At 47.1% G+C, this 11666-nt stretch overlaps 1 protein-coding gene across 4 annotated transcripts in view; it reads left to right on the top strand.

The window, feature by feature from the left end:
• The window catches only part of LOC123032195, a 42095-nt gene that overhangs the window by 15202 nt on the left and 15227 nt on the right, over positions 1-11666 (top strand). For all 4 annotated transcript variants that reach the window (XR_006416450.1, XR_006416449.1, XM_044447912.1 and 1 more), the window contains 6 exons: positions 2389-2661; positions 3547-3792; positions 4203-4244; positions 5434-5679; positions 7479-7721; positions 9508-9735. Coding sequence is in view for 2 of the 4 variants with exons in the window: in XM_044447912.1 (XP_044303847.1) it covers positions 2389-2661; positions 3547-3792; positions 4203-4244; positions 5434-5679; positions 7479-7721; positions 9508-9735 (1278 nt within the window). In the remaining 2 variants the exon portion in view is untranslated. The remainder of the gene's footprint in view (positions 1-2388; positions 2662-3546; positions 3793-4202; positions 4245-5433; positions 5680-7478; positions 7722-9507; positions 9736-11666) is intronic.

Below are 11666 nucleotides of genomic sequence, written 5' to 3'. Positions count from 1 at the left end.
ACCAACTGCCCTCTGCAGCCAGCTTTGACAGCTAGCTGAGGGCGATGAAGGGAGGAAAAGTTCACTGGAACCGTGGCTGCAGAGGAAAGGTGTACTTCCTTTGCTGCATGCTGTGTTCCCAGTAAGGAATCTCACACCTGTATTCATATTAATAATAATACATTCATTTCCATACTGTCCCATAACTGAAGTTCTCTGGCTGTTTTCAAACAGTCCACAAAAACAAGGTAATAAAATACAATAAACATCATAAAATTGGAGAAGCAGTAAAAGGATTAGATCAGCTAAAGATGAACAACAAGAATGTCCCTCTTAAAAAGTAGCAGAGATTAGTCTCCCTCTCGAGCTCCTGAGTATCCAAGTGAATCTTTAAATGCCATCTTAAGCAGGCGCCAATAAGGTGGTGCTAGGTGGGCTGCTGTGGGGAGGCTGCTTCATAGAATGGGGAGTCACCAGAGAGAAAGCCCCTCCCCCTCATTGCCCCCCTCCAAGCCAGCTTCATAGAGGAAAACCCTAGAGGTTGAGTGTAGCATCCATGTAGATTTTGGTAGGAAATGCACTCCTATGGTGATTGTAGTCCCAAGCGTATAAGCCAAAAGTTAACTTATATGTTATAAATTGTTGTAACCTGCCCAGGGAGCCATATGGCTTATGGAACTGATTAGAAATCTAATACAGTGGTACCTTGGCTCACGAACTTAATCTGTTCCAGGACTCTGGTCATGACCCAAATTGGTTGTGAGCCAAGTTAAATTTCCCCATAAGGTTCAATGTTAATAAGGTTAATCTGTTCTGTAACCATGTTTTAAATCAGAAAAGTGTGAAGCCAAGTGACAACAACAAAGATCACGGCCATCTCCCCCCACTCCACCCCAAACACAAGCGCGACCATCTCCCCGCCACCCCCCCAGCATGACCAAGATCGTGCCTGTCATCCCTGCAGGTGCCTGTCATCCCGGTGTGTTGGGGGGCGGGGAGAGATGGGCATGCTCGCGGACACACTGGGGGAGGGAGAGATGGACACAAACGCTGTGCTGGGGAGATGGCCATGATCACAGTTCCATTCGTGCAGGGAAGGCCTGCCTGATCAGAGGTGTGTTCCTTCAGGAAAGACAAGAGGAATCTCAGCCATCTCCCCCACGGCTCTGCTTGCTGGTCCCGTCTTTCCTGCAGGAGCACGCCTCTGATCACGCATGCCTTCCCGGCATGAAAGCAACTGGGATCGTGGCCATCTCTCCACTCGGGGTGGGGGGAGATGGCCGCAATCGCAGTTCCGTTCGTGGTCGGAGGCGCGCTGCTGCAGGAAAGACAGCAGCAGCAAAGCAGAGCTGCAGGGGAGATGGCCAAGATTCCACCTGCGTTTCCTACAGCAGCGCGCCTCTGATCACGCATACCTTCCCTGCACAAAAGCAACTGGGATCATGGCCATCTCCCCACTCAGGAGTGAGGGGGAGATGGCTGCAATCTTGGTCACCACCCAAAGCAGTGTTCGCAACCCAGGTCAAAATTTTTCAGAAATTTTTGTTCGTGACCTGATTTGTTTGTGAACCAAGGCGTTCTTGAGCCGAGGTACCACTGTAAATAAAACTAGCACCTTGCATTGGACCCTGGTCTTCAAGGACAGCCCCACATCGAATGCACTGAAGTAATCTAACTTTGAGGGTAAATTAATGAGACCAAGTTATTTCTCCCCAGATAGGAGGGTGGCTGGACCAGGAGCTGCAGCTGATAGAAGGCACTCTGAGCCACTGAGGCCACCTGAGTCTCGAGTGCCAAAGATGGATCAAGGCGTACCTGCAAGCTATGAGCCTGCTGCTTCAGGAGAAGCACAACCCCATTTAGCACAGCTTGAACATCTCCCATGCAGTCAGAGGAACCATCCAACAACAGCATCTCAGTCTTGACAGCAGCAGCAGCAACATTGTATTTATATCCAACTTTTTTTCTTCTTGTGAGGAATCCAAGGCAGCTTACCTAGGTCCATTTTATCCTCACAACAACCCTGTGAGGCAGGTTGTGCTGAGAGTCTGTGACTGGTTCAGTTTTGCCCATCGAGCTTCATGGTGAAATGGGGGCTAGAACCTGGAGCGCCACGGTCCTCAGTCCAACACGTTAACCAGCACACCTGTTCTTGAATTAAGTGCTGTAGGATATGTCTGTTGTTCCAGTCTCAGTGCAGGTCCAGCTGTGTGTTGATCCATGCAGTTAAACTCCCATTCAGCCTGCCCTTTTATGTGAACCAGTCTTCAACTTGATTGAAAAAGCAGCTTGAACAGAATATTACTAATGTATGCTGAGAAGCCAATGGTTAATGTATAAGAGGGTTGAATGGAATAGAATAAAGCATGCTGACCTCAAGCCATGTATTTTTTCCTTTCCTGCATTCAGGAAGGACAGTCCGTGACTGCCTTATATTAACTCTGGTGGGCTTGAATGATTGCGAATTCAAGAAATTCAAGGACAAACTCAACAAGTTCCATGTCAGGAAGGGTTTGGACAACTTTCCGAAAGAGCTGCTGCAGAGTGCAAATGTCCAGAAGCTCACCAACCTGCTTCTCAAATGCTACAAGGAGGATTATGCTGTGCAGGTGACGGCTGCAGTGCTGGAAGCCGCGTGTCTCAAGCCCCATGCAGAGAAGCTCCTGGCTCTTTCTAGAATCAGTAAGGAAAGAGAGATATAAGCAACTTGGGCAGGAGGCGGGGAGGTGACCAGGTGGTTGGCATCAGCTCATAATGAAGGTGGTCCTGGGTTGGAGAGGGTTTTCTTTACTTACTTGCGGTCAGTTTGCTACCAGATACACTCCTGTAGAGACATGTGCCAACACCTGCTTCTTCCCAAGACATGCAGCATTTCAAAGAACCCTTTTAGGCAGGGGCAACAGGCTGTCAAGCACTATCACATGCACCAGTTCCTTCAAATGCACCAGTTTCTCTGCAGTGGGTTTCCACTGAATTATGGTGGCAAACTACCCCCCCCCTTTTTTTTTGCACTACCAGATTTCAGCAGCACGGGGTGGAAATGTGGGCTGTATTAGTGGCTCTGGGGGCTGGACTGTATGTTGCCAACCCATTTTATGCACTTGAGTACCAGTAATTGTCCTTAGTGGAATCTACAGTATTACATTTATGGGAAATAGAATAAAACAAACAAAAATGAGGTGGTCAGCAATCATTAAACATGGTTATTATGAAAATATTTTGTCTTGAAGTTCATTCTTGCTATTGCTATGTTTATTCATCTGCATGTGTGATTTAGAGGGAAGGAGGGAGGGAGGAGAGAAAGGAATTGACAGAATGGCAGAACAGAAAAGATGAGGCAACCCACAGAACTAAGGCTTATTGCTTTCCAGTGAAGAAAAGGATTGGTCACCCAGTCCAAAGGCAGGCAAGGATGGGGGTCTGGAGTGGCCCTGCTGACTGAGGCAAGCTTAACTGCTAAACTGGAAATTTCTACTGGGCATCTAAGTCTTAATTCTGGTTCAGCAGCACAAATCCGGACTCCATGAAAGCAGCTACCTGAAGCACTAATAACGTTCTTATTTCCAGAACATTTTGTGGAAATGCACCAAGAAGAGCTGATCAGACAAGTCTGTGGGATGGATGTGATATTGTTTCGGTTACTTGGCTGGATCCTGAAGGCAGATGAGTATCGCAACATTATGGCTGAGGAGTCGGATGCAGGAAAGATGAAGATGCTTCTTAAGCTGGTGCCAAACTGGACCACAAGAAAGAAGGACCATCTCTATCAGGAGCTTGTTCAAACAAACGGGCCTCTTATTGCTGCCCTTAAAGGTAAATGAGTAATACAGGAAAGTACATGAATCCCTGCACTTCCAGGTGGAAACAGATGAACTGCACCAAGTGGTAACATACCACAGCGTGGATAAAATAATTTGGTAATGGGGTTTAGGTGAAAAGAGATCACAATTCTATTGAAATTATTCTGCAGATTTATATGACTGGTAAAAAAAAGTTCATCTGTAACACTTCTGAAAGTTTATATTTGATTTTCTCCTCTCCCCAGGCACAATTTCTTCCAAGTATCTCTTCCTGGTTTCTTGGGTTTAGCAGGGTACCTGTACTTTTGCTTGATGGGGTTTGGAAAAACCCAATAGAGAATGCTGTAGAGGAAAGCATCATCACGTATTCTGTTTTGATATCTGAGTTGTTCCCTTGCTGAATCTCCACTCTGTTTCTTGCAGGATCGAGTGTCTCAGGACACGAGGACACCTTTCCTAGTGATGGTGAGTTGCACGTTGCCCCAAGAAACCGACTGTGTTAGTTTCCAAGATTTCACAGGTTCTGAAGCCTCCTTTTGAAGTGTTGCTCGTTCAAAAAAGGCTTCTTTTTGCCCCACAAATAACTGTGAATATAGGTGTGACTGGGGTGGTACAGAGAGGGGGCCTAGCTCTCACCTGTCACTGTCTGCTCAGGCAAATTTGTCCAGTTCTGAGGAGGAGGTGCAGAAGCAGAGCTGGGCAGCAGACTTGGCAGTCCCGACCTAGTGAAAATTCTCAAGCAGAGCATGTGAACTGGCCCACCTTGGGAAAGTGGGGAGGCATTTCAAGAGCTGGAGGGGGAAGCAGTGGAAAAGGAGCTCCTTAATGCAGTTCGAAGGCAACAGACTAAAAGAGCGGACCAGTTACGAAGGGTCTGGCATTCCTGCCATCTAGCTCTCAAGCAGCAGGAATCAGCCCAAGGGTGGAGTCAAAAGCTTTGCTGAAGGAGCGGGGAAGGAGAGCGTGATTCAGTTTGGATGCAGCTCTTCGTGTAGGCAGATTCTTCTCCCTCATCTCGAGAAGAACCTCACTTAGATTTCCACTGTTTTGTGTGCTGCTAAGCTTTAATAAAAGGACTGTGATTCTAAAGTCTTGGCTGAGTCTGCTGGAGAGGAAAAGATGGGGGGAGGCCTGCTCACTGTTGGTTTAGTCCAAGTGGTTGCTCTGTGCAGGGGGCTAATGCTCGGCTATCTCTCCCATGCTCCAGTGGCAGGCAGTTCTAATTCATTCCAGCCCCACCACCACTGCATGGCTAATTATTGTCTGTTTTCTAGCCACAAGGAGTGGTACAGTGGCAGTTTGGAATGCAGGACCTCATCATGAGAGCCCCATAGTCTTCCCCTCAAGGACAGTCCAAATTGCAGCAGCCGTATTGATCCACATACATGCATACTCCTCCACAATGACTGATGGAGAAGCTGTACATAGCATAGCACCTGACTTACTAGGCTTATTGTAAAATAGGCAAAGGGTGATGTCACAGTTAGCATGTTGCATTTTGACTGGAGGGCTCTGGGCTCCCATCTTTGCTCATCCTTGATTCGTAGAAATGGTACCATGGGGCTCAGTGGCTTTATAATGGCTGCTTTGAAAAAGCTTAGTTGTCTTTTCAGGCTTCAGCCTTTGTAGCTGTCTCTCTACCATTTCTTCTCAGAGAAACATTATACTGAGAAACACCAGGAGGAGATTATTCGGCGTGTCATTGGAATAGATGTCATATTGGACTCTCTGGTGGCGCACTGCCTAGTAACTGTCAAGCAAGTTCCTGAAATCAAAGGGACCACTCAGCAGAAAATGCAGAAGCTGTATCAGCTGGTACCAAGCTGGACAACAACAAAAAAGAACACAATGTGTCGTGTCCTAAAGGAAACAAACCCATGGCTTTTTTTGCAGCTTGAAGGTAAATACAGTATTAGTCATGACTTAACTCCTGTTGATTTCACTGGAAACTAAGTGCTGCCCACTGGTTTCTCTTTTTGTAGCAAATCAATTCAGGGAGCAATCCTAGGGACCCTAGACAGCTTCTGAAGGGCCCCAGGATATTTCAGACCCTCATCTCCAGAGCTGTAGGCAGCACTGCATGAGCTGTCAATGTCTACCAAAGCAGCAAGTGATCCTTGCTTGCAGCAATACTTTTCTTTTTTAACCCACAAATGTGAGAAATGCAAGGCGATTTTCTAAAACTTTGCAATTGCGGCATTCCCTTCATAATCACACTGGGACACTCTAGACCAGGGGTCGGCAACCCGCGGCTCCGGAGCCGCACGTGGCTCTTGAATCCCTCTGCTGTGGCTCCGTCACTCACAGCCCCCGATCTGCTACACGTGCCGGCACAGCCGCCGATGTGCGACCTGCGCCCGCACGGCACAGCCCCTGATCTGTTTCATAAATGCAACACACTACAGTTTTTTTATACATAGCATAAAGGTGAAAAACGATATATGCAGTGTTATTTTCATGTTAGAGGTCAAAAGAGTTTTGCGGCTCCCTGTGTTTTCTGTGGAAAACGGGTCCTAATGGCTCTTTGAGTGTTAAAGGTTGCCGACCCTTGCTCTAGACAAAAATCAGTTTTACAGCTAGATTTGGAAATCTAAAGACTTTTTTAAGTGACAAAAAGGCCTTGGCAAGCCTGAACCAGCTTGCCGTTATAGTCAGGTGGGAGGTCACTTCTGACTGTCACCCTGAAGTGCTGCTTGGGCAGCTGACAATGACGGTGGTTGCCCAGCAAGGGGTTTTTGCCTTCCTTGCCAAACTCTGCAGTGATTTGGATTCACCCCTCGTGTTCAGACAATGTGACAATCCATTCAAACAAACCCTGTAACAAGCCGTTCCATGTCAGAGTTGCTTATTTCCAAACTTAAGGCTCTCTAACAAAACCCTCGATGGCCACATGGCTCCAGACAGTGTTATAGCCCACACTCAGCAGATGCATATGGCTTGTCGAACCGTGAGTTATTGTGCTGCCTGGATACAGCTATGCTGATGAGCTATGGTTTGCTGAGAGTGAAGAACTGGTGAGGAGAGCACATGGTTGTTGTTGGGTTGTGGTCTGTGGGTTGTTCACTATAGTTTGTTCAGTTGGTTTCAGACGAAATGGTAACTCACAAATCCACAACAACCCATTGTTCAATGCAACCCACACGCAACCTTGTTTTCTGAATCCAGTCAATGTGGAGTTGCTTTTGAAGACCATTCAGAAACTGCAATTAGCTTAAAATGCAGCCACCACCATAACCAAGTGGTGGAACTTATATTGCATTTTCTGAAACCAGTTGACTTCCAGTCTGGTTCCAAGCATGCAACCTGAAGGAACATCTATTCCACACTACCCTGAATGTGTGTTGAGGCCGTTTTTGGCGCTCCTCTCCCACATCTGAGGTGTGGTGGGTGGTTACCAGAAAGAAAGCCTTCTGAGGGGTGGTGCCTCATCTTTGGGGTTCTCTCCCTGGGACATTATTTTCCTTTCTGAACTAGGCAAAAACGTTACATTCTCACAATTTTTTTATGCTTTTGAATGTTGGTTAATGTGACAGAGGTGCCAATTCTTGCATTTCATTACTATATCTTACTGGGAGGTTTTACTAAAGGGCAATATATACACATTTAAAATAGTAAACTGAAGTGTCCTAAAAAAATTACACCCACACCTTCAGTATGGCAAAGCTCGCGGATGTACTTTTCATGCACCTCTTTCCCCAGGAGGACATTTTGTGGACAGGCACAAGAAGGAGCTGATTGAGCAAGTGACAGAGGCCCCTCTGAAGGAGCTTTGTGGTTGTGTGTTGGATGAGGAGCAATATGAGGCTCTTGCAAATTGTGCCACAGAGAAGATGAAAATGGAAGCGCTGTACCAGATAGCACAGGCCTGGGAAACCCAGCAGAAGAACCATCTGTACCGAGCCCTGGCAGCGACCAATAGTCACATCATTGAAGCACTTGAAGGTAAACCTAAAAGGAGCCAGAAACGTTGAGACTTTTAGATGCTATAAAAATGACTTTACCATTCCTGTGACTTGAGGAGACAAATGTAACGCCTCTAAGCACACTGTCCGTATGCATAGTTCATTTTGCAGTAAATGCACATGATTTATTTTCCTTACGTGAAGACATATCTCCTGCTTTTCCGCTCTATTGTTCAAGGCGGTATTTGCTTTCTCAGCTTGTGTTCATGGACCACACATCTGCCCCTGAGGCTGTGCTCCTGTTGCAAAAGGTTTTCATTGTTGCAGTATGGAGACTGCAGTATTTTAGCCCTGGCAGCATTTGTTGCTATCGTGTTTTTCCCATGGGATGTGATTAGTTGAGGATGAAGGATCGGGCCCTTACTGAGAAACTGTAATCGTGAAAATTAACAAGAAAATCACTCCATACCTCATCAGTATCTTTGCAGTATCTTGTGGATTTTAAATATGTTTGCCACTGTATTTGGCGGCTGTGCAAGTTCAAGTCCCTTGTGGGAGAGCATTTTTCTAGCCTTATGTGTTCATAAAGTAGCAAATGTGGGGCAGGCTAAACCTCTCCAGCTCTCTGCAAGCTGTAATGCAGGAATTGTCTTCCCGTTTTTGTGCTGGAGCGCATGTCTAATTTTTAAAAAAATGTTGATGGCTGTATGGATATTCCTTCCAGGGTTTACGCATGCACTGGATATTGCTTTGCCACTGAGCCGCCTGTTTTTCTGACAGGGTTCACATAGTGGATGGAGCCTCTATCAATATAGAGTCAATGTGGAATGGTCAATAGAGGGTTCTTGGACCAAGGAGACAAAAGTTGATGTCCCAGCATGACTGATCTGTGGTTGTCCTGTGAACTTCATGGTTGAGCAGGGACTGTTCAGGGCATTATTATGAAAATAAACTGCAGAAAAGCAGAACGCCATCAAACAGTTGGGAGGCAGTGGGAAAGGGTGGGGCCAGAAGAAGGGTTTGTGGCCATCTGGTGGTCCCCAAAAGATTGGGTTTGGACCCCAGTGGAAGAAATCTGCATCTCTTCCCAGTGTGAATTCTAGAGCACACACATTTTGCCAAGGAGTCCCCTGTTTTCACTGTAGAGATGGTTCTGCATCCCCAGGCCCATCCCTTGGCAGAAATGTTTTCTTAGTTTTGCAAAAGAGTACAGAGAGATTTTTATTTAGAGCAGTTTATTTCCGAATGGTTTTATTCAGAACATTTTGCTGCCCAAAGTAGATCCCAAATCCCCACTCCTAATTAATGTTCTGCTGCAGCATTCAGACACCAGCTCCTGCCTTCTGTCTCATGTTCACATGGTGGTTCTTGAAGCAAGCTGCTTCAGTCTGCTGCATGGCAGGGCCAGCCCTGAAGGAGAGGGGAAACTGTGCCAGTCTGAGCTGGCTGGAGGGATGGTGGGGCAGGAAAGGCTCATGCAGCGAACTGGTGTTGGTTGCTCTAGTTCATTCCAGCTAAAATTCTGAGTTATGAGACAGAAATGCCTCTTGAGAAGGCCACACACTATGGCCAGTGTGTATTGCTTCCTCTACCGGTGAGTGTTCACCTGTATTTATTCCCTGTGGTGTGTGAGGTTTCTCTTTCGACTACTCTTTATAGCGTAAAGATTGTAATACAGGTTGGCTGGCAAGGAAAGGAGCAGGTACAAAAATTGCTGTTTTTCTTCCGGTATCTCGCTGCTGATGAAGGAGGACAGCAAAAAGAGTACAACACAATCTCATTAGTTCTAGGTCTTAACATTAAAATTGTAATGTGTTTCTTATCAGAGGAGCATTTCATTGAAAAGCACCAGGAGGAACTGATTCACCGAGCCTCCCATGTTGATACCATCTTGCAACACCTCCAAGATATATGTCCCCCGATATCAGTGGGCTCCGATCAACAAAAAATGAAGTGGTTGTATGCTCTGGTGCCCATGCTTAGTAGGAAACAGAAGGAGCATGTCTATGCAGTCCTGAAGGAAACAAATGGACCCCTAATTGCAGAACTCGAGGGTGAGTGGATGGCACCAGAAAATAAGTTTTTGGATGAGAGCATTGACTTGAGAGTTCCTGACGAATCCAAAGGATCCCGCCTGGTTTTCCTGCTGGCTTACACTGCCATTTAAGCACAGCTCAACCTTACAATGCACCCTAAATGGTGTGATAGAGCAACAATAGAAGTTGACCTCCAGCTCTACTCAAGCCTGAATGCAGGTGGCGCAGAGAAGCAGCCCCAAGTCGCACAATGTTTTTAGAAAACCTGGTTCTCTCATGAGATTTTTGCTAGGAATGACCCTGGAAAGGGCTGCATAAGGCCTCCCTCTATCTGGTCTGGCCCCATGCTGGTTGTGGGTGCTGCCCAGTCTGGTGCTCCAGCTGCAGTGGCCTCGCTCGATGCTGGTGGCCTTAGGAGTGCCTGGTATCATCATCACCACCACCACCAGATTACATTTCTATACTGCCTGTAGCTGAAGCTGTCTGGGTGACTCACAACATTTAAGTCCCCCATCTGGATTTCAGCCAGGCCCGGCCCTGCTAAGCTTCCACGATTAGGCAGGATCAGGCACTCCTGGCCTACCGCTCTTTGTTTTATCTTCACAAGAGCCCAGTAGGCCAGGCTGAGAGTCCACAGATGGCCCAAAGCCTCATGGCTGAGCAGCAACTAGAACCTGGTTCAACATGCCAGTCACTGTGTTGGACCGGCTTTCTCCTCATTGCACTACATGGATTTTTTTTCTTTGTTACAGTGCAGTAGCTGCTGCATATGAAGGAGAAGAGAAAGCCACCAGCTGTGCTCCAGACCCTGGCTGGAAGCATGCCAGTCTGACTGCACAGTGCCCAGCCAGGCTCCTGCCAGTGGACCCACTGGGGGACCCACTGGGCAGGAGGTAGCACTGCTGTATTGCATTGGCAGGACTCGGCCTGGCCGTGGAGCCTGGCTTGGCAGCTGTCAGGAGCAGGAGCTCAGCTGGCACTGGCCTGTGGGGCATAATCAGGGCCTGGGTAGCTCAGGGGGAGGGCTCTGGGAGGCAGGAGCCCCCCCCCCATCCCTGTAAATCTGCCAGCAGACAAGAGTGTCTGAGTGTGGCTCATGATGGGGCCACTCTAGCTAAGTTTTCTCTTTGACTCAGACTGGAGAGGCGTACGCTGTTTGCAAGAGGAACAGAGCAGGAAAACCAAGTATGAATCGATTCAGCTGTACTGTACTTCCACCTGCCTACTTCCTCGGATACACTACTTCTAGTCAAGAAAGTTAGATGGTCTGGCCAGTGGAAATCTCTCCATGGTTTATTGTACCCATGAGTTGTTGAATTATAGGTTGTCAAAGCAGGACTATGGATTAACCCACTCAGGGAATCTTATTGCCTAATGCTGTGGGATAAAAATCCAATAAACAAATAAATGAATGAATTGATGAAGAGAGCCAATGGTTTGCTGTTGGGTGGCGGGTGAACTGTGGATGGTCATTACATCTGAACATAGAGTCACAGGTTGTTTGTGGGTTACATTACCAGGAATGGAAACAGGCTGGGAGCCGGGAGGGGCAAGGTGGCCGGAAAGAACAGCCCATGAATTAGAAAAACGACCCATAATTTGGTGGGTTGTTGGGTAGTTGATTTAAGTCAGTTTCTCTGGGAAGAACTCCCTGTGGTCTAGCCTACCAGGAAGGCAGAAAGGGCCAGGAAGAAGGGCCATAAATTTGTCATGCCCTACACATTGTGGATATGATGTGGGCTAGGGTGTTAGAAAGGTACAAAATCCTTCCCAAGACGTTGTTTAATATTCTCCACAAATAAATCGCTGTTCCTGCAAGGACATTCTATCGTTTCTAACATCTTTCCCTTCTGTGACAGTGGTGTTTTCCCATGTACCTAAGGTCTCTTGACCAAACTCTGTGTTCTCTTAATCCTCTTACTTACTTCCTGTTAGGCATGCCTGGGCTT

This window comes from Varanus komodoensis, unplaced genomic scaffold (assembly GCF_004798865.1).
Source record: "Varanus komodoensis strain SLA01 unplaced genomic scaffold, ASM479886v1 scaffold53, whole genome shotgun sequence".
Lineage (NCBI taxonomy): Eukaryota > Metazoa > Chordata > Lepidosauria > Squamata > Varanidae > Varanus > Varanus komodoensis.
The sequence above is the reverse complement of the archived record's forward strand: the minus strand, read 5'-3'. Positions and strand labels throughout refer to the sequence as shown.